Genomic DNA, 22,853 nt, shown 5'->3' on the forward strand with positions numbered 1-22,853 from the left:
ATTCGGATGTCAGCAAGTTATTATTGTATAAATATTATTGTAAACATGAAGGAAAGCAAAAGGAGGTAATAAAAAATACATGGTGTCCGCAACACGATAATAATATCTGCATAGGAGAATTTATGTATATATATATATATATAGATCAAGAACTCTATTTAAGGATATATTTATAGAATTTTTGTAGAATATTAATGTTATGATTTACAGGAAATTTGCATAAAAGCATTTTCATCGTTGACCTGCATGTTTGGGCATGTTCTGAAAGAAAACTTGATACTTTCTCGTTTTTTTTTTTCCTTGCCAATAAAAAATGCTTGATGCTTGATAGCTCAACATTGTATTCCTCTTTCTTATTTTCCTTTATGGTAAATTAATAAAGGGGCTTTGCTTATTAGGTTATCTGTCAAACATGAGGTGAGGTGGATTAATAACACATGCAAACATGATTATACTTAATAATTATTATTTATGGACAAAATATTTTATAAGAAAGCATTGTATAAAACAGAGAACTTTTATTTTTCAACAACATTTCCAGCTAAAAAGAATGCCTTTATTGCAAATCACAAAATTCCATTTCAATGAATTATAGTACTACCCTCCAATTTAGGAGACGACGTAAACACTTTATGGAGCCAAATAGGGCAGTTTGGTCCCATGCAAAAGCCATAAATTGGTACCCATTTTTTCTGTGGCAGAATTCAAAAATATAAAAGCTGGAAAAAGGTAGGTTGGTGAATGGTGATAGAAAATATGACATGAAGCAGAGGATAATATAGTCCATTTTATGCCAGGGTGTCAAATCAGAGAGGCACAGAGAGATAGAGAAGAGGCGACGTGAATACATGATGAAGTGAGGGACACACTTAATTTAGTATAGTGTGGTAGAGTAGTAGCAGCTAGCAGGCAGGCTCCCTCCTCCCTTCACGGGTCCTGATTGCATGCCATGACCTCTCATTTTGACTGGTCCCCACTACCACTTTTTGTTTTAATGTTTTCAACTTTCTTTCGTTTCTGATATGAGTAATTTTAGCAGTTCATCAGATCAAGCGTTGGATTTTGTTTTTGTTCTGTTCTGTTTTGTTTTCTGGTTTTTAAATCCAATGCTGCAATTTGAGGCAAAAATAAGCTTTGAATATGTGAGCTCAAGTGTCTCAGTTGATTGTGTTTGAAGGTTGTTTTTCATGCTAATAGTTTTTTCATGTATTCATAATGTCAGGCTCAGATTCTGCAGAAGAAAATAAACAAGCCTATAAAGTTGTTGAACTTGTCAGTTGTGTTGGATGGATGTTCTTTTAATTAAGCTTTGTTTCTGTCGCTACTTTCAGTTCTCAAATAACCAATTTGAGATCTGAAACTTGTGACACAAATTTGATGGTTGGCTACAAAATCTTAGGCAGCCAAATGTTCATAGATGTTATAGAACAACATGCAGCAGAAAACCAAATCATGTTTGTTTTGCTACCAATGTAGGATCAAATTCAGAACATACGCATCATGAAGCACAAACAGTTAAAACAGTACTCAATGTAATATAAGAACAGGATCAACCAGCTTGTTTTCATCTGTTCATAGATTTTGCAATCTTAATGGGTCCCATTGAAGTAAATAGTTGAGATATATAGTGGGGAACAGCCAGTGATTCTTTTAGGTAAATCAGAATCAGAAATGCAGTAAATCCCCATGAACGGTTGACCACCTGAACAAAAATTATGCTTCAAAATAACTTTTGGGTTATTTTTCTGTACTGCAGTAGCTTTGTCACAGTAATTTGGTAATGTGGAGCTTCGTACAGATGATCATCTTCCTCCAATGGACAAGATAGATAAATATGGTGGTTTAGGTTGGACACCTAGGGCCCGTCTGGTAACGTTTTGAGAGTGTTTTCGAGAATATTTTCAGAGAATGAAACAAGAAAACAAATTTGTATTTTCAGAAATGAAAATGCGTCTGTAGATTAATTAGAAAACATATTTAGAAAACAAAAACAATGAAAACGTGTTTGGTAGTACAATTATTTTTCAAGTGTATTTTTGCTAATTTATGTTCTAAAAAATATTTTTTTTAATGTATAATTTGACAAATAAAAAATTATATTATTTTTTTTAAGTTAAACTTTTTTTTATCTTCCTCCTTTCTTCTTTTTTCCTTTTCTTTCTTCCTCTTCTCTCCTTTCTCTTTTCTTCTCCCTTCCCAGGCCGTCCTCTTTTCTTCTTTTTTCCTTTTCTTTCTTCCTCTTCTCTCCTTTATCTTTTCTTCTCCCTTCCCAGGCCGTTCCTTTCTTCCTCTTTTTTTCTTTTTTCCTTTTCTTTCTTCCTCCTCTCTCTCTCTCTCTCTCTCTCTCTCTCTCTCTCTCTTAATTGGGTGGTGATGGCGATGGTGATGCCACTACAAAATAGAATGCCTTTAGTGAGGGTATTTTGTGGTCGCAAAAAGCCTTTTGCCGTCGGAAATTCGCTTTTTCGACGGCAAAGGTTCGTCGGAAGTCGTCGCTAAAACGCCGGTTGGAAATACTTTTTTTCCGACCATTCCGTCGGAAATAATGTATTTTCGACACCCATATTTCGTCGATATTGCTAATTTTTTTTTTATCAGAAATAGATTTTCAAAACGACCATACAAATTCATTTCCAACAATAAATGTGGTCGCAAATACTTACGAACCTATCGGAAATAATTTTTTATCGAGATCTTTTGTTCTTGCCATACTATTTTTTCGACAAGCCATACTATTTTTTTGACCAATGACTATTTGTCGAAAATAGTATTTCCGACCCTAGATTACTATTTGTGATAAATATAATTCGTTGGAATTGTGCTTTTTTGACATGGAAGCTTGTCGAAAAAAAGTTTTTCCGACTACATTTATAAGCATTAAACGTACAAATATTTTGTCAAAAAATATAAATAATATTTCAATTGAGAAATTGTTGTTCGAAGAATAGTATATATCATCATTAATAAAAGACAAATGTAATAAATTACAAATATTCATTACAATCCTAAGCTATGTCCTATATCACTAGTCCCAAAGTCTACTTCCAATCGAACATTAAAGAGTTCGAATGCATGCTTCATAGCTTCCTTTGAATCTTCACTAATGCTGGGCTGCTGCTACTTCCCATTAATAATAACATTGTTTGTTTATCCTGCCAAAACAAGAACAGAGCTAGTTCTGTTTCCAAAACAAAGTTTTAGTCAATGTGTTAAATCAAATATATCAAGAAGGCAATACATGACAGACAGTAATGAAATAAGAACAGAAAAATAGATACAAGCACGGTAGGTGCCTAGGCGAACCTCCTTTGCAAATACAAAATCCTGAAGAGACACCCTTCCAGATAGAATCCGCTTCCATTGACGCTGTAAGTATGCTCTAACCTGTGTAAAAAAAAACAAAGGTCATCATCTAACCGTGGAAATCAAGTCAACCACCAGTAAAAGCTATATTAAGGAAAAAAAACTCAGGGCAAATACAAGATATCTATGAAACTAAAGAGGTAACATGGGAACATGGATTGACTTACAACCAATGGACGTCCTATCTTTTGCTCTTCACCCTTGATTTTATCAAACCAGTTCAAGTACAATCAAAAGGAATAGCACATGCTTTTGTACCTCATACATATCCTGATGTTCAAAAAAAAGTCTCAAAGACTGCTCCATTGTCTTGGCAACAGCCCCACATGTATCCCTGCGAACTGTCATGGGCAATCTGTTCAGGGCTTTCATAACTGTAACCAACATAACGCTTCTTAATAAGGAGGAAGCACGGGCTATAAACTTTTTCCATCTTCCAAACAATTGGATTTGGTTTCATAGCAGTAATTTCAGATGCAATCTCATGTCCAATCTGAAAAGAATCTTCAATGCTGTGTAAACACAAAAGAAAGTTAATTTGCCCCATTTACATATGAGAGAAAGAGAGAAAAAAAGTGATGGAACAATCTCCATTGACCCACAGGCAATTGACATAAATAGACCACATACAACAGTCTAAACTCATGATATGTCATTATGCCTAATCAAACACACAGTAATGAAAAAGAACAAATCAGAAGAATTTACTGTATCCTATTATTACCTTATAGGATGACCATGTACAATTTGACTATTATTAACTTGTAGGATGACCATGTATGCTTCTATTCTATGTTTTGGTCTCTTTTTCTAATCTTATTATTTCTATAAAATCTTTTATGTTCTCTGTTTTTTATCTCTCTTTTTTTTTTATTGTCTATAACTCAAAATCAACCAATAGACCCAAATGAAAATGAAAAATCAAATATATAAAGACTATATAATGTTCTCTGCAAACACGGCTATAATGTTCTCTGCAGCACTCCTCTCTAAATAGTTGATGAAGCATTCAGACCCAATTCCTCTTCTCAAATATAGACCAAAATTACAAGATACAGAGTGATGACAAATATACAGAAGGAACCAAAGATGAGGTCTGGTTCCCACCATGTATAATCTGAAATCATAAATTGCTATATAAAAAAATTAAAATAAAGAGCAAGGATAGGTTGAGATTATTACCTTGATTGGAAGAGCAAACAACCTTGTAAGATTGAAAGGCAGGGAGGAGCGAGAATCTGAAAACCAAAGATGAGGTCTGGTTTCATCAGATCAAAAAGATTACTAAACCAAAAGGCAGACATGGAAAACCCATCAGTATTATCAAGGAAATATAATGGAAACCAAAGAAGAGACCAATTCCAGAAATTACCCTAATAAAAATCTTCCTTCTACCTATCATGGAACTCATGATCCCACAATACCATATGATGGCGGATCTACCTAGATCTTCCTTCTACCTTTCATAAATTTGTATCTAAATAACTGAGGTGAGATGAGACGAGATGGAACTTACCTGAAATTGAGATAGAGGCAGCGGCGACGAGATGATGAGAGGAGACGGCGATGGCGAGTGACTCCTTCGATTGGAGCAACGACGGCAAAAATGGAGCGATGGTGGGTGTGGGTTCAACTCAAAGTGATATTTGTGAGAACTGGAGAGTTTGTAGATGAGAAGGAGGAAGTGAGGGTTTGGGTCAGAAAAAGCTTGAGATAGAGCGAGTTAGGGTTTTTTTTGTGTTTCTTTGGTTTTTTTTTTTTTAGGCAAAGTGTTAGGCACAAAATTTAAATGGAGCCAAAAAAAAGGGCGGCAGGAGAAAAAAATTGGGGGAAAGCGAGCGCAAAACTTAAATTTACTAATTTATTACCGAGGGTATTTGGCGTCCCTCGGAAAAACGTCGTCGCAATCGCAAATATGTTTTTTTTTATATAGTTAATTAACTTTTAATTTCATAACAAATAAATTGAAAAATAAGAAAAATACACTAAAAAATCCTATGAACTCCTTGTGACATCCTCTTCACCTTAAAACTCTAAAAATCTAATTTTTGAATTATAAAAATACAAAGTAATAACAAAACTCAACTTTATTCATAAACAAATCAAAACATTCTGTCACGTAACACTCTTGTTTATTGGATCCAATGATTCTCATTAACTGAAACATGTGGAATCAATGGTGGAACCAAGAATTTATTTAGGGCCTGACTATATTCTTTTTTCTTGGCTTCTTCTATAATATAATATAAAATGATTCAAATTGTCTATAAATTTATTTTTTGATAAGGACGCTAAAGCCCGAAAATAGCATAACTAAACGCGAACGAGGACTATAGTTTAGTTAAATTTAGAAATTTGTTTTCCAAACACTACACAAATAAGTACAACCAAACCCAAAAAAACACAAATCAATAGAACTAAAAATTGGAGCCAATTAATTAGCAAACAAACAACCATTGAATAAAGATCAGAAACTTGAGAAATAAAGGTGAGGTAATAACCTTAGATTGTATGCAAATTGGGGAAGATTCGGAGCTTAGTACCATTGATTTAATGATGTTCTAATATATTGATGTTGTATTTGAGTTTGACCAACCACAAACAATAATGGAGCATGAAAATAAGTGTAAGTTGTGTTATTTTAATGTCATAATGTTTTACTGTTCCTTTTTAAAATCTTTTTGTAAGTTGTGTTTGTTTGATCTTGTCCCTTTCTGTTGGCTGAGAATTTAAAAAAAAAGTGATATATGTGGCTATGAGATAGTAGGCTAAAGATAAAAGAGTTTGTAGCAATTTTCGGTGCATTTTTACTATTTTTATTTAATTTTTTTTATTAATTGTTTAAGATAAAAACAATAAATAGTCAGAAAATAACACATGTCGCCATATTATAGGCCTCCTATCAGAAACACTGACATAGTTCCTTTAAGAGGCTAACACATGTCAATCCATTCTATTTCATAGTATTTCTTTAAGATTTAACTTTTATGATTCATAATAAATAAATTTAAAATAAAAAAATATACCGAAAATTCCTAGAAACTCCTTGTGACATTCTCTTAGCCTTAAAGCTCAAAAAATCTAATTTTGAATTATAAAATACAAAGTAATAACAAAAACTCAATTTTGTTTATAGACAAATCCGACGGAATGAGAAGCCTCTAAAAAAATAGTCGAACAATTCCGACCGAATGAGAAGTTGCTCAGAAATAGTCAAACAATTCCGAGGGAATAAGAAGCTCCTAGGAAATAGGCAAACAATTCCGACGGAATGAGAAACCCCTCGGAAATAATCGTCTTATTTCCGACAAAAATAGTTTTTGTCGTTAATAAAATTGGCGCCAAGTTTTCCCTCCAAATAAATTACATTTCCGACGACCTTATAGACTTTTTCCGAGGGTAGTTCCTTTGTCGGAAATAAATTTCAGCCCCATGAAATATTTCCAACGGATAACATTTTTTGGTCGGAAAAAACACTTTTACCGAGGGAGTTTCGGGACCCTCGGAAAAAGTTGGTCGGTAATGACACTTTTTTTTGTAGTGTGCTTTGATTGGGTATGGGTGGTGGAGGTGCCGATTGCTTTTTTACTAGGTGGCGAGATGTGTATTGGGTTCGATTGGGTGTTTGGTTTTGATTCCATTGGCATGGTGGTGGTGTTGGTGTTGGTGTCGGTTGGGTTTGATAGGTGGTGGTGATGTGGGGACTGGGTCTGTGAGGTTTGGTGGCAGTGGCAGAATCAGTGGCGGTTGTGATGATGATGGTCTGACAGTCGTGGCCGTGGTGAGTTTGATTTTCGTTTCGTTTCTGTTTTGCTGGGTAGAGCGATGGGGTTGTGCATTTCGGTTTATGTTTTAGGCGTTTGTTTTCTGTGAGAATGAAAACACATTTTTTCTGTTTTTCCGAAGTATACGTGATGTTGTTTTCATTTTATGAAAACATTCTCAATGTTTTCTGTTTTAGTCCACCGAACGGATTCTTGGTTTGTTTTTGTTTTTTGAAAATGAAAACGGGCGCTGAAAACTTAAACGAACGGGCCCCTAGTCTCTGATTGTAGCAAAAGTGTGGTCATACTCATACTGAGGTTTTTTTTAAAAATCTTTTTTAATCATGGACTGATTGGATATACTTAGAATTTAGAGCTCCTAATTTTTATGTAGGGATTTGGAATTTGCCTGCTATAGTCAGTGGAGGTTCCAAGATTTGAAAACTGATTGGGCAAAATTTATATACTAAACTCAACATTAGAAGTGAGTTTTATTAATACACATAATGAGGGAGACATAATGAGCTTTACCCTTAAATGCATCTATATCTACAAATACAAAAAAATATTTCTGAAATTTCTGAAACATCTGTCTTTGTGCGAGACAAAAAAAATATATATAGGCGGGCTTGGGGTTTGTGTGAGACCAAAAAAAAATAATAATAATAATAAGTAGTGTAGGTAATATATATCTATATATATTTTTTTTAACAAAATGAGATAAGGATAAAGAAGAAAATAGAAGGAAAAGAACGGAAAAAAGAAAAGAAAAAGAGAGGAGAGATTAGAGAAGGAAAAGAAAGAAAAAAAGAGGGAGAGGAGAGAAGGAAAAGAAATGAAGAGGGAGAGAAGAGGGAAGGAAAAGAAAGAAAAAAGGTTTCTACAGGTTTGTAAATGCTTAATTTAAGTGGGGAACACATGTAGTGTAGATAAGAATTTTTTAACAAAAATTTGGGCCGGGTTTCTACAGGTTTGTTTATGCTTAATTTAAGTGGGGAACATATGTAGTGTAGACAAGAATTTTTTAACAAAAATTTGGGCCGGGCCATAGGCTAGAAACGCCACTGGCTATATTTCAGCTGTTGAAAACAAAATTCCTCATCAAACATGTATATGAAAAGGAAATGCCAATGTAGTTCTTTAAGATTGGTTGGTCAACGTTTAGTAGAAAAAAGGACTTTGACTTGCATACTAACGCTGACATTGTATGTGCGTGAGAGAAAATCCCTTATTCATAATTTAAATTATTGTTTGTAATAAAAAAAATGTTCATTCGTCAGTTAGGAAAGCTCGACTTGATCTAAAATATATCATATATTCTAGTCAATTACAACCAAAAAACCAGGAAACAAAAAGAGGCAAAAGGGCCGCATTATGTCATAATTTGATTATCTAATTTTTTCTGTCAAAGATTATGTTTATGCACATTGGTGTGGCTGCGTGGAAGGCCAGTTCTTTTGAACGCGTCTTTCTGGTTTTTTAATGATTCTTTGGTGAATGAGGGATCGATAATGCCTATGTTGTTGTCCAATGAAAAGTCAAATGAACGAGGGATAAAGCTTACGTTACCTAATATATCATATTCCATTCATACTAAAAGCTTCAAAGTCGTCTTTGGTTTATCGATGCATTTGACTTAATAAAATTGTATGGTATCAATTCAAGACATTTGTTGTAAATAATAAAAAGAATTGGAATATTGTGTACTACTAAAATACCAACTTATTATATAAATTTATGAACACTAACTAACTGATATGACAATTTCTTATTTATTATGAATAAATAAAGTTCAGAGTGTCGTTAAAATGAGAACAAATAAAATAATACGGGATTAGTTTGATATCTAAAAATTAGTGTCTCTTGCATTACTCATTAGGCTCTAGAAGAACTTGAATTGTCAACCACTTGTTAATGTTTGTTAGTCATAAGTGCTACGAGCAGACTTTTTATCTCTAATACATTAATTTTGCAAATAACTTGTCTCTTGGACTCTTGTGGTACAAGAGATCGAGACTGCTCATCTTTATATGTGGTTTCATTCAAATTTGATAAACAAGTACACTATTTACATGAATTGATTTGTGGGTTATCTTCAAAGCTTCAAAACAAGGCAGAGATTCTATTTTTAAGTTCTAAATTCACGATTACCTGCCCTTCGTTTTAAATCTTTTCAGCAATGACTTTGTTTCTTTCTTCTAGTGCATAAATAGTCAACATAAGGGTTATGGATTACGCTCAAGATTTTAGCATAGTCCATGTCAAATATTGTGTATGTACACGCAGTGACGCAGACAAACCCAAAACCTGTTTCACCTTTATGCATTAGCAGAGAAGTTTCCCTTCCTTTGAATCTGTCCAGGTCTGGCTGCTTCTGCATTATCCTTCAAGTTTTCTCTTCCCAAATTCCTTTTGGGTCAAGAAATAACTAAACGAAAAATAAGAATTACTGTTTGTAGCTTTTGTCTGGGAAAATTTTTTAGTGCTAGCGTGAAGCAAAGTGAGTGGGAGTGTTTATATTCCCAGCTAAGCTAAGGTCTATAGAACTCAACTCCCTGGCTAAATTTAAGTACTAATCCGTAAGCCGTAAAACCAAACTGATTAGTGGTTTAAATCATGATTTAATGGAAAACTGATTAAGGGATTTGAAGTTTCGACTTTTCAAATTGTTCATAATCTTCTAGTTTTCCACAACTTTTCTTGACTTGTCTGATCCTCCAAGCTATCACACACCAACCCGAAATGCCGTTATAAAAACAGTGGGTAACAACCACGTTCTGCAGAATTCATCAAATTTTCATATATGCATTTGGTATATTTTATAGCAAGTGATTTTTGACTTGGTATTTTCTAATCCATATATTTGATATATTCTGAATTCTTAATTGGTCTCTGATCAGCCTTCTCCAACCCTTTTCTCTTTCTCTATGTGGTAGAGACAATATGAGCAGCCCAAGTTCAGTACTTGCTATACTTTGCCTTCTCTGCTTTCTTAATGGCCAGGGAATGATTGCAAAGGTGGCTGCAAATAGCCAAGTATGTTATATATATGTTTCCACATCTCAAACACTTGCTCTTGTTCTTTAAGGTTTTCGTTTTTGTTTTCTTTTTTTCTTGAATATGGTGTTCTGATATATCGCTCAACCAACAGGTACACATTGTTTATCTGGGAGAGAAGCAGCATGACAACCCCAAGTTGCTCACAGATTCACATCATGATTTGCTTGCCACCATAGCGGGAAGGTAATTTACATGGATTTAGAAAAAGAAAGACCAATTCTGTGAATTTGAAATCTAGGATGCTTAAATGATCCAAATCTTGAGTAAAATGTTTACTAAGTAATTTGGTTCTTATGCTGCAGCAAGGAATTGGCCTCAGAATTAATGGTATACAGTTATAGACATGGTTTCTCTGGGTTTGCAGCCAAGCTCACAGAGTCTCAAGCCCAAAAACTTTCAGGTATATTTTAAAAAGTATTGCTATATATGGGTGCAGCAAAGATATGTCTGGTTTGCAATGATTGAAAATTATTTACAATATAGATATGTAATGGATTCATGAGCTATACCTTCAGATGCCATCGTTAAGTATTGTGCTTATTGTTGCTTTTTTATGCTTATGAAATGGTGAACTCTAGAGCTGCCTGGTGTTGTTCGAGTCATACCAAATAGTCTTCACAAGCTGCAAACGACTAGGAGTTGGGATTTTCTTGGCCTCTCTTCTCAATCCCCTTCCAATATTCTTCACAAGAGCAGCATGGGTGATGGAGTTATCATAGGTGTCCTTGACACAGGTTGCTCTCTTTCTTTCTCTTAAATAAGTGCACGCACACGCACACACTCATACTCCTACTTATGTAATGGTCCCTGAACACAAGCACTCAATGAAACAGGTATTTGGCCAGAGTCTGAATCATTCAATGAAAAAGGCCTGGGGCCAGTTCCATCCCACTGGAAGGGTGTATGTGAATCTGGAGACAGATTCAATGCTACAATACACTGCAATAGAAAAATCATTGGAGCCCGCTGGTTCATCGATGGACTTCTTGCCGAGTATGGAAAACCACTGAACAGGTCTACAGAGTTCTTGTCTCCCAGAGATGCACATGGACATGGTACTCACACTTCTAGCACTGCAGCTGGTTCTTTTGTGACCAATGTGAGCTACAAGGGCCTTGGTCATGGGACAATCAAAGGGGGTGCCCCAAATGCTAGGTTGGCCATTTACAAGGTTTGCTGGAAAGTGCTTGGAGGCCAATGCTCATCAGCTGATATATTGAAAGCTTTTGATGAAGCCATACATGATGGGGTTGATGTGTTGGCATTGTCAATTGGGTCTTCAATTCCCCTCTTCTCAGAGGTTGATGAGCGTGACGGCATTGCAACTGGTTCCTTTCATGCTGTGGCCAGGGGAATTACTGTTGTTTGTGGAGCAGCAAATGATGGACCTTCAGCTGAGACGGTTCAGAACACAGCGCCATGGATCATAACCGTAGCAGCAAGCACCATGGATCGATCATTTCCTACTTCAATAACTTTAGGAAATAACAAAACTTTCTTGGTATGTATTTCTGTGATTGTGGCAAATAACATTCTTGGTATGCATTTCCAACTTCAAGCATATACTTTGTTTTTTATGTAGGGACAAGCTATGTTTACAGGGCCAGAGATTGGATTTGCAAGCTTGATATACCCAGAATCCAAAGGGCTTGACCCTACTGCCGCAGGGTAACATGATCTGTTACTTTGTAATACATCCCCCAAATTAGCTTAACAATATGTATTTACGTATAGTTCATTTTCATGAGTTACCCTTTTGCAGTGTGTGCCAATCCCTGTCACTTAACAAAACTATGGTGGCTGGAAAGGTGGTTCTTTGCTTCACTACAGTCAGTCGTAGGACAGCTATAACAAGTGCTTCAGCAGCTGTGAAAGAAGCCGGTGGTGTTGGCCTCATCGTAGCAAATAATCCAAGTGACGCCTTATATCCATGTAATGAAGACTTCCCATGCATTGAAGTTGACTATGAAATTGGCACCCGAATACTGTTTTACATCCGATCTACCAGGTAACATCGATTAATTATCGTCCTTGTTGACACCGCGATTATTATGGCTAGGTGGGTTTGTGACCCTCAAGTTTTGTTTGGAATGCACAGATCTCCTCTTGTAAAATTGACACCTCCTAAAACATTTATTGGCAAGCCACTCTCAGCCAAGGTGGCTTATTTTTCATCTAGGGGGCCAAACTCCATTACACCAGCAATTCTTAAGGTATGTATCCACACTACACTGAATGCAAATGTTTAATATATAAAAGGCAGGGGGCCTATGTAGTTCTTGTCCACATAAATCTTTCTCTACTTACCCTGGACACCTGCATAAACCAGACAACAAAGTGAAATTTCGCCTGCGAAGGTTTTAGTAAATTGAACACTAAACATGTTCTTCAAGAGATCATCTATTTTTCCTTATGTTACTGGAAAGCTCTCAAGTTTTGTCTCCTATAACATTTGCTAGTTCCTTCTTCAAATTTAGAGAGAAGTCCATGTCTATGCTCAAATTTCGCTTTGGGATTCACCATATAAACTCTTCTTATATCATCTTCTTGTGATTTTTCTGTTGGACAGCCAGATATAGCGGCCCCTGGTGTGAACATTCTGGCGGCAACTTCTCCACTTGATGCACTAGGGGAGGGTGGACATGTCATGCACTCAGGAACATCAATGTCAACTCCTCATGTCGCAGGCATTGTGGCTCTTCTCAAAGCAATGCATCCTAATTGGTCTCCGGCAGCCATTAAATCGGCACTTGTCACAACTGGTAACCACATGATCACATGTTCCTAATTCCATTAATGATACATGCTAAACTTAACCATGTTCTAAATTTTCATGCAGCATGGAGGAATGGCCCATCTGGTTTACCGATCTTCGCAGAGGGATCGCCTCAAAAATTGGCAAATCCATTCGATCTTGGAGGCGGCATTATGAACCCCAATGGAGCAGCAGACCCTGGTTTAGTATATGACATAGGCAAAGCCGGCTACATGCAATATCTCTGTTCAAGGGGCTACAACAACTCTGCCATCTCTAGGCTTGTAGGGCAGAACACAAAATGTCCCATTAAGAAGCCCTCTATCCTTGACATGAACCTACCTTCCATAACCATACCAAGTCTCAAAAATCCCATCACAATAAAAAGAAGTGTAACAAATGTGGGAGCCCCTGAATCCATTTACAGAGCTACCATTGAGACTCCATTTGGTACAATTGTATCTGTAAATCCCAATGCTCTGGTCTTCAACTCTACAGTTCGAAAGCTCGATTTCACAATCACAATCTCCGCGATCCACAGGATGAATACTGGATACTATTTTGGTAGCCTTAGCTGGGCTGATGGAGTGCATGTTGTAAGGATTCCATTGTCTGTGAGGACAGAGTTTTTGCAACCTTATGATGCAAATGACTGAATTGAATAGTGAAATGATGGAGTGCATTCACTTTAAGCCTATCTTCTCATATCTATATAAAACAGGACTTCAATCATTCGTCTACCCAAAAAAAAAGAAAAAAAAAGTCTACATTTGGTCGTAAGAATATGAAATAATTGGTAAGCTATTTACTCTGTTAAAAAATTATGTTAATGAACATTAGAGTGGTCAAATTCCTTAATCAGCCCCACATCAAACCAAAATACCCGTTGGACTTGAGCAGTTTGGGCCTCACTTCGATTTAACTAATTTTTGGGCCAAAAACCCAAAATCCAACAAAACTGAACTACATACGTAAACTTGGTTTGATGAATTTATAAAATTGTTTTGGGGATACAATGAAGCAATGTTTTGACCCATAAAAAAATAAAAAAATTGATCCCACACAAATGGTTCATTTATATAATCTTCGATATTTTTGTTTTAACTTTTTCATAACAAGCCATTATCATTCTATATCATATTCACCATTATCATTCTAGCAAGAACTTCTAGGAGCTCATTAAGAAATGGGTCCAGGACTGACTTCTCAATTGTTTGATTTGTTTATTTTGCAAACTTATTGTTGGCAAGTTTCTTAGGCCCCAATCCTTTAATTTGTTCATAACATAAATTTATTCATTTGTAGTCCCCAAATCTTCCAAACCAATTTCTTAGACCCCTTTTCTAATCAGCCCCAGATAATTAATACCATTTTTTATTAGTTGTTTTATGCTTTGTCTTTGTTTATGCTAATTAACTCCAAGAGGTTGTTTTCATACCCTTAGTCAAATCTTTGTTAAATTTTAGAGAGACGAGCCAATAGTCCACTACTAGCAACACCGAAATTGTCTCTCAACTTAATCACCTACAAATCCTAGTAGATGTGAGGTTTTATCACAGAAAGTCTCGGTAACATTAGTAGTAAAACCATTCATTATATGTTGTATTTTATTTAGTTAAGTTTCTAATATGAGACTTATATTCTTTAACAATTTTTGCAAAGACAAGGCTCATGATACAATTAGCCACTTCACAATCATATTTTGTAACAAAACCCATGGATAAGTACTGATCAATCTTTGAATTTCGACGAAACAGGAAGCTTTCCTCCATCATTAACAAAATGCAAACAGAATGAATATAATGTGTCAAAAGTCAAATTTCATTTATGTAAGCATCATATAATGCTTGCATAAGAAACAATCCTAGCCTCCCATGGGCTTAATGTGTTTAATCAAACTCTATATAAGGCAATGCACCAAACTTTTAAGCTTCAAAACTCAAAGCTTAAACGCCATGGCTTCTCTTTTATTGAAGAAGATGAGCAACAAAGTTTCAGTGTTTGTGACATTTAATATTTTCTTAGTGCTCTGTACCCAAAACACCATGATTAGGACGGTCCATGCCAAGAGTAAAGTGAGTGCTCCCAAACTAGAAATCTCTTCCTTTTCCACCCAAAAAAAAAAAAACATATATTTGTGGTTCTTACTATTGTTTTTTTTCGTTTTCTTTTTAAAGGTTCACATAGTCTATATCTATATGGGTGAAAAGCATCACCATGATCCTGAGGTTGTAACCAGTTTGCATCACGACATGCTGGCCTCAGTTTTCGGGAGGTATTCATCTTGTAAATCCGTTATAAATTATATATCTTCGAATTTAGAACCTCTTTCAATATTGGGAAGGGAAGCACCACTTAAACGAAAGAGTTAAAAAAAAAACCTTAATAGCTTTATGCTCATTAAATGGAATGTTAGTGTCATATGATTTTATATGATAAAATCATTTTCCACACATACTATAGTTGAAAAAATAAAATTAGATTAGCCCCAGAGGAATTGATGAAATCCTGGATTGCACAAGCATTATGTTTGCTCAAGACTTTCAAGTTGACTATTTGCCTAATTATGTCCATGCAGCAAAGAAGCCGCTTATGATTCCATGGTGTACAGTTACAAGCATGGATTCTCCGGTTTCGCAGCTAAAGTCACAGAATCTCAAGCTCAGAAGATTGCAGATAGGTTTTCCTGTTTACACTGGCTTCAACTTATTAAAGAGATTCAATTCTTTTGGCTCTGCAGTCAATTTCCAAATATTACTCTCACTGATTTTCTTCTATGATCTCTATTTACTCAGAGTTACCTGGAGTTATCCGGGTTATGCCCAGTCACTTTTATTCTCTGCAAACAACCAGGAGTTGGGATTATCTTGGCCTCTCTCCTAGTTCTCCCACTAACCTTTTGCATGACACAAACTTGGGAGATGGAATTGTCATTGGCCTTCTGGACACAGGTTGCTCTCACTTCTCTTTCTGTATTTGTGTTTGTGAGTTTTTTTGAGACAAGCCATATTGGGCGAGGGGGAATCGAACCTAGTATTTGCGGTGCAGGGGTGGATGTGTTTGCGTTTGTGGGTTTAGTTATAGAAAATATGATTTTAAAAAGTAGTGTTAAAATGGTGGCAGGTATATGGCCAGAGTCAAAGGTATTCAATGATGAAGGGCTTGGACCAATCCCAAACCAATGGAAAGGTCAGTGTGTATCTGGAGAGAGCTTCAATGCCTCAGCAGATTGTAACAAAAAACTTATAGGAGCAAAATGGTACATTGATGGTTTCCTTGCTGAGAATAAGCAGCCATTCAACACCACTGACAGCCCGGATTTCTTGTCCCCAAGAGATGTTTTTGGACATGGAACACACACATCTACCATTGCTGGTGGCTCTTTTGTGTACAATGCCAGCTACAGAGGCCTTGGCCTCGGATCAGTAAGAGGTGGAGCGCCCCGCGCACGCTTGGCGATGTATAAAGTATGCTGGAATGTGCCAAGGGGGCAGTGCTCATCTGCTGACATATTGAAAGCTTTTGATGATGCAATTCATCATGGAGTTGATGTTATATCAGTATCTCTTGGCACCCAACTTCCTCTGTTTTCAGAGGTTGATGACCGCGATACGATTTCCATTGGTTCGTTCCATGCTGTGGCCAAGGGTATACCTGTTGTTTGTGGAGCTGCAAATGAGGGGCCTTCTGCATACACAGTTGAAAACACAGCACCATGGATCTTAACTGTAGCAGCTACTACAATTGATCGATCCTTTCCTACACCTATTACACTTGGGAACAACTTAACCATTCTGGTAATCATATATATAATTCATTTTCTTAATCTAAGTTTTTCTTATTTTGTAGGGTCAAGCCGTTTTTGCAGGAAAAGAAGTTGGTTTTACTGGTTTGGTATACCCAGAAAACCCAGGACTTATCCCTTCACTAGCTGGGTAATGTGTTAATGTGTCCAGTTGTTCTAATTAGTTTCTGTCTCCCTTATTGTCTAGCAGATTTGAATTTTTAAATGATTGCTTGAGATAAATCCAAAACTTTGGCTTCTTTATACTTATTTTTGGTGCTTAAATACTGTTCAAAGATCATGGTAGTAAGTAGATTTTTGCACAATACATTGCATTGTCCTATAACAATGATTCACTTGCAGCGTCTGCGAGTCCCTTTTACTTAACAACACATCGGTGGCTGGAAATGTAGTTCTCTGCTTCACAACAGTGGCCAGTAGAACTCCAGTAGCAACTGCGGTCTCCAGTGTTAGGGCAGCTGGTGGGGTTGGGGTTATTGTTGCCAAGTCTCCTGGTGATGTCTTAGGTCCATGCAGCAATGACTTCCCATGCATTGAAGTAGAATATGAGCTTGGCACTCAGATTACATCCGTTCCACCAGGTACTTTTGTTCTTAACCATCCTCATCAATCGGTTCACCATCATGCTCATTTTCTTGGTTGACATGTTAAATTTCCATTACTCTCTTTGGTAAACAGATCTCCAACCGTAAAATTGAGCCCTTCTGCAACACTGGTTGGGAAGCCTGTATCAACCAAGGTTGCCACTTTTTCATCTAGAGGGCCTAACTCCATTGCTCCAGCCATACTCAAGGTAAAAAATAAACCCTACTACTTTAAGCCCTTTAAAAGTAAACAAACTTGAATTCCAATTAAACCATTTAGTATTTTTGCTGTCGCAGCCAGACATAGCCGCTCCCGGTGTGAGCATATTAGCTGGCAGTTCTCCCTACGATTTTTTCATGGATGGAGGATTTGCCTTGCATTCAGGAACATCAATGGCAACTCCTCATGTCTCAGGCATTGTGGCACTTTTGAAAGCATTGCACTCCAATTGGTCCCCTGCTGCAATAAGATCAGCCCTAGTAACAACAGGTTCATCCATTACCGTTATGATTACAAACAAAAAATTGCAACTTTTGGTGTAAATTAATTAACCACATTAATGCAAAATTTCTTGACAGCATGGAAGATGGATCCATTCGGAGAGCCTATCTTCGCTGAGGGGTCACCCCAGAAGGTTGCTAATCCATTTGATTATGGAGGAGGCCTTGTGAACCCAAACAAGGCAGCAGACCCTGGTCTCATATATGACATGGGCACAGAAGACTACATTAAGTACCTTTGTGCTGTTGGCTACAACACCTCAGCTATCTCTCAACTTGTTGGACAAACCACAGCTTGTTCCATGGTCAAGCCTTCTGTTCTGGATGTGAACCTGCCTTCCATTACAATTCCAAATCTGAGAGAAAATATTACACTCACCAGAAGTGTCACAAATGTTGGTCCAGTCAACTCAGTATACAAAGCTAACATAGACCCTCCACCTGGCATCAGTGTAGCCGTTAGGCCTGAGACTTTGGTCTTCAACTCCACCATTAAAACAATCTCTTTCACTGTTGCAGTTTCCACCACCCACCAAGTGAACACAGGATACTACTTTGGAAGCCTCACTTGGACAGATGGGGAGCATTTGGTGACAAGTCCCATATCTGTTAGAACACAAATCATTCAGTATTATACAGATGGCAATTGAAAATCTAATAATCCATGCCAGAAGGATAACTATGCAAATTACTGATGGAGTTGTAATTTGGTATTAGAATCTAATAATCGAGATCTAATAAAATACTATTATAGTTTAATAAGATTTCTGAGCTTATTACATTTTTTGAGTTTAAACATAAGTTATAGGGTTTATATAAATTGGAGGTCCTAGGCAGAGGCCTTGCCTGCCTGTGCCCAGGGCCGCCCTGCATGAGACCAGTATACTTATGTTTGTTCTTTCTTGTGTGGCCATTGAAAAGTCAAAGTGAAAATGTCATTTGATAGTTTTTTTTTTCATGCCATAATTGAAATGTCAATTGATAGGTAAAGAAATAAATATCCGAACCAAAAATCAAAAAGTTCGGAAGCTCCTCTTTTGATTAGATTAGTCTTCAGAGCCTGCTACTTGCATGGTGACCTGATTCAACAATGAAAAGCCATATTCATACAATACAAACAAGGTATTGTACTAAACATGCAGGCTATATAGCTGTAGCTTCATAAATCCTTATCTATCACAGAGAGAGATATAATGGGTTTCCTTTGGGTGAAACTGAGAGCAACAAGGCTTTACTATTTGTGGCAGCAAGTCTTTTGTTAGTTTTCAATGGCCAGAACACCCTGATTGCACCGGTTGATGCCGAGAGTAGAGTAAGTACTGCTTCAAAAGCTTGAAATCTGTTTCTCTCTAATTTCTTAATTTATGGAGGATTACCACTAATTACTATCTGATATATAGCTTCACATAGTTTATATTGGGGAGAAGCAGCATGAGGATCCTGAGCTTGTAACCAGTTCACATCATGAGATGCTGGCATCAGTTGTTGGGAGGTATATAGCCTTTACAGTTTTACTTTCATTCAAATCAGTAACTTTTACACTTCGTCCTACTTCAATTTCACCATAAAGAGCACTTAAGCTTCTGATTAAGCGGCTTGAATTGAGATTTTAGTCTTGTTCAAGTAGGTTTTTTTTTTTCTTGCTTGTTTTTAGTCTGCCACCTGCATTGCAAAGGTGTGGTGATGTGGCGAGGGCTGCTTAATTCGCTTTCATTCATTCATGGTTATGCTGCTTTTGGAAACTTGCATGTTTGAAGATGACTTAATTTATGTTGGTCTCTGGAGGTAAAATTCTAAAATGGTTGTTGATTATGTGTGGTTGAATCTATGCTGCAGCAAAGAAGCCGCCATTGACTCAATAGTCTATAGCTATAAACATGGCTTCTCTGGTTTCGCAGCCAAGCTTACAGAATCCGAAGACAAGGAGATTGCAGGTACTTTTACATTGAGTACTCTTTCTTTGACCACTTTTGATCAATGCATATTGCCTCAAAATTTTCTGATTATAATTAATGAGTATATTCCTTCCGTTCAATCTTGTTTTAGAGTTACCCGGAGTTGCTCATGTCATGCCTAATAGCTTTCATACACTACAAAATACAAGGAGTCGGGATTATCTAGGCCTCTCTTCTCATTCTCCCACCAATCTTATGCATGACACAAAGATGGGAGATGGGATTGTCATTGGTATAAGTGACACAGGAATATGGCCAGAGTCAAAAATGTTAAATGATGAGGGGGTTGGGCCAATCCCAACCCGTTGGAAGGGTCGGTGCCAATCCCAACCCAATGCCACAACAGACTGCAACAAAAAACTTATAGGAGCAAAGTGGTTCATAGATGGTTTCCTTGCTGACAAGGAACAACCATTCAATACCACTGAATTCCCAGAGTTCTTGTCTCCCAGAGATGCAATGGGACATGGCACACACACTGCCACAACCGCTGCTGGTTCCTTTGTGGCCAATGCAAGTTACAAAGGCCTCGGCCTAGGAGTAGTTAGAGGTGGTGCACCCCGGGCTCATTTGGCTGTGTACAAACCATGTTGGTATGCGCCAATTGCAGTCTGTGCTGCGGAATATGCTGAAAGCTTTCGATGAGGCTATTTATGATGGGGTTGATGTGTTGTCACTGTTTATGGGAAACTACCTTCCTAAGTTCACAGAAGTTGATAAGCGTGATGCAATTTCCACCGGCTCATTCCATGCCGTGGCCAAGGGTATTAGTGTTGTTTGTGCTGCAGACAATACTGGACTTTATGCTCAGACAGTAGGGAATGTAGCACCCTGGATCTTAACTGTGGCAGCTACCACCATTGACAGGTCCTTTCCCACAGCCATCATGCTTGGGAACAACATAACTCTACTGGTAACTCATGCAAATTTTGTTGCAAACTTGTCTAATTGGGTCATTAATATGCTTCCTTTTTTTTTAAATTTGATTCAACATTCACATGTTTTCCTTTTTCTCAATTGGTTTGTATCATAAAATTTTCAGGGGCAAGCCATGTTTGTAGGAAAAGAGGTTGGTTTTACTGGTCTGGTGTATACAGAGGGCCCAGAACTCTTCCCTACAACAGCTGGGTATGTAATATTTATTTGCACATCTTTTTTATATGAAGAAAAAAGTGTTTCTTCTCTTATCCTTTAACTGAACTGAAATTTTTTACATGAATAATTTGGTTTGTGATATGGGAAATGAAACCATAATGCTCTCTGAAAAAAAAAAAAAAAAAAAAAGTATTCACTTGCAGTGTCTGCGAGTCCCTGTCACTTAATAACACACCTGTGGCCGGAAATGTAGTCCTTTGCTTCACAACGGTGCCCGGGCCAGCACAAGCAATAAGCGCTGTATCCGCTGTGAGAAGTAGGGGTGGGGTTGGGGTGATTATTGCAAGGCATCCTAGTAATCTCTTGGCTCCATTCAGCAATGACTTCCCATGCATTGCGGTAGACCATGAACTTGGCACCCAGATACTGCTTTACATTCGTTCCACCAGGTATCTTCATTTTGCACCACCATGATCAATTTAATAACAAAATTTTCTTTGTTGAGCATGTGAAACTTAGGTCATTCTGTGTTATACATTCTCCTGTAGTAAAATTGATCCCTTCTGAAACACTGGCGGGGAAGCCTGTATCAACCAAAGTTGCCTACTTCTCTGCTAGAGGGCCTAATTTGATCGCTCCAGCCATTTTGAAGGTACAATCCCCTACAACATTAGTCCATCCTATTAATTTATCCTATTACTTTGGAGTTAACTGATTAGGGCTTTGTGTCACAGCCGGATATAGCTGCACTCGGTATGAGTATATTAGCAGCCAGTACTCCCCTCTGATCCCGTTATGGATGGATGATTCGCCTTTCATTCAGGGACATCAATGGCAACTCCCCACATTGCAGGCATTGTGTCACTTTTAAAAGCATTGCATCCTGATTGGTCCCCTGCTGCAATCAAATCAGCACTAGTAACTCGGTGGCCAAGTGATTAGCAAGTGCTGGTAATGTAGCAAAATTGAATGGTGACAATTTCAACATTAGGTGCAGCACATTAACAATTACAAAACTTTTTTTCTTTTTTTTTCTTTTGCAGCATGGAAGACTGATCCATTTGGAGAGCCCATATTTGCTGAAGGAACGCTGCAGAAGCTCGCGGATCCATTTGATTACAGAGGAGGACTAGTGAGCCCGAACAAGGCAGCAGACCCTGGCCTCATATATGACATGGGCACAGATGACTACATAAACTACCTTTGTGCTGTTGGCTACAACACCTCAGCTATCTCTCAACTTGTTGGACAAGCCACAGCATGTCCCATTATTATGCCTTCCATTCTGGATGTGAACCTACCTTCCATTACCATTCCAAATTTAAGAAAGTCGATAACACTCACTCGAAGTGTGACAAATGTTGGTCCTGTCAACTCAACATATAAAGCTCAAATAGACCCTCCACCAGGCATTAAAGTAAGTGTAAAACCAGATACATTGGTTTTCAACTCCACAGTTAAGACAATCTCCTTCACGGTGGCAGTTTCCACCACCTACCAAGTGAACACAGCATACTTTTCGGAAGCCTGACTTGGAGTGATGGGGTGCATGATGTGACAAGTCCCATATCAGTGAGAACACAGATCATACAATCCTATATTGATAACAATTGAAAATAGATCATACTCATCCTGTAAAATTGGCTACATACTAATAATCGCATTTCTCTCCGGAGACAATGTCTGCCTCCCTTCTCTTTTGTAAGCATAATTTGTTAGTTATGTAATGCACAGTTGAAAAGAATATATGAGAGTCTGCTTGATGAACAAGGAAAGTAGACAAGGAATTTGATTCTCTTTTGTGAGTGCACCGAAGAACAGAGAACCAGGTGCCGTGGTGGGCAAATTGATATTGATATAAAAAATGATGCAACAGCATTTTCTTTTCTAGTGTTATTTTTTATTCATGAACCAAGCTCAAATGGACAGACAGAAGTAAATTGCAACCCCAACTTTCCCAAGGTCATCCTC

At 37.3% G+C, this 22,853-nt stretch overlaps 4 protein-coding genes and 1 pseudogene across 5 annotated transcripts; 4 read left to right on the forward strand and 1 right to left on the reverse strand.

Annotated features, from left to right (window-relative positions):
• Window positions 1–2,930: 2,930 nt before the first annotated feature.
• LOC103337487 (DNA polymerase zeta catalytic subunit-like) lies at window positions 2,931–3,735 on the reverse strand. The gene is made up of 3 exons (XM_089041875.1): window positions 3,622–3,735; window positions 3,285–3,384; window positions 2,931–3,178 (listed from the first exon to the last, which is right to left on the reverse strand). The coding sequence occupies exons 1-3, from the start codon at window positions 3,733–3,735 to the stop codon at window positions 3,078–3,080; spliced, it is 315 nt and encodes a 104-aa protein (XP_088898001.1). The 3' UTR covers window positions 2,931–3,077.
• Window positions 3,736–6,904: 3,169 nt separating this feature from the next.
• On the forward strand, window positions 6,905–13,639 carry LOC103337860 (subtilisin-like protease SBT3.4). Its single transcript, XM_089041363.1, has 11 exons — window positions 6,905–7,144; window positions 10,064–10,163; window positions 10,279–10,370; window positions 10,490–10,587; window positions 10,766–10,921; window positions 11,021–11,688; window positions 11,770–11,855; window positions 11,950–12,195; window positions 12,286–12,400; window positions 12,757–12,949; window positions 13,027–13,639. The coding sequence occupies exons 2-11, from the start codon at window positions 10,071–10,073 to the stop codon at window positions 13,596–13,598; spliced, it is 2,319 nt and encodes a 772-aa protein (XP_088897489.1). The 5' UTR covers window positions 6,905–7,144; window positions 10,064–10,070; the 3' UTR covers window positions 13,599–13,639.
• A 1,258-nt stretch (window positions 13,640–14,897) lies between these two features.
• On the forward strand, window positions 14,898–18,613 carry LOC103344207 (subtilisin-like protease SBT3.8). The gene is made up of 10 exons (XM_089041876.1): window positions 14,898–15,017; window positions 15,120–15,217; window positions 15,429–15,622; window positions 15,738–15,893; window positions 16,066–16,739; window positions 16,792–16,877; window positions 17,090–17,328; window positions 17,426–17,540; window positions 17,629–17,821; window positions 17,911–18,613. The coding sequence occupies exons 1-8, from the start codon at window positions 14,898–14,900 to the stop codon at window positions 17,437–17,439; spliced, it is 1,581 nt and encodes a 526-aa protein (XP_088898002.1). The 3' UTR covers window positions 17,440–17,540; window positions 17,629–17,821; window positions 17,911–18,613.
• On the forward strand, window positions 17,430–18,613 carry LOC107882080 (Subtilisin-like serine endopeptidase family protein). Its single transcript, XM_089042089.1, has 3 exons — window positions 17,430–17,540; window positions 17,629–17,821; window positions 17,911–18,613. The coding sequence occupies exons 2-3, from the start codon at window positions 17,689–17,691 to the stop codon at window positions 18,480–18,482; spliced, it is 705 nt and encodes a 234-aa protein (XP_088898215.1). The 5' UTR covers window positions 17,430–17,540; window positions 17,629–17,688; the 3' UTR covers window positions 18,483–18,613.
• Window positions 18,614–19,015: 402 nt separating this feature from the next.
• Window positions 19,016–22,677, forward strand: LOC103343960 (subtilisin-like protease SBT3.8; annotated as a pseudogene). Its single transcript, XR_016122371.1, has 9 exons — window positions 19,016–19,144; window positions 19,233–19,324; window positions 19,669–19,766; window positions 19,879–20,700; window positions 20,830–20,915; window positions 21,086–21,331; window positions 21,402–21,534; window positions 21,617–21,816; window positions 21,926–22,677. The product of XR_016122371.1 is annotated as a subtilisin-like protease SBT3.8 (transcript).
• The last annotated feature ends 176 nt before the right edge of the window (window positions 22,678–22,853 follow it).

This window comes from Prunus mume, linkage group LG7 (assembly GCF_029339155.1).
Source record: "Prunus mume cultivar Tortuosa linkage group LG7, ASM2933915v1, whole genome shotgun sequence".
In the NCBI taxonomy this organism is placed as follows: Eukaryota; Viridiplantae; Streptophyta; class Magnoliopsida; order Rosales; family Rosaceae; genus Prunus; species Prunus mume.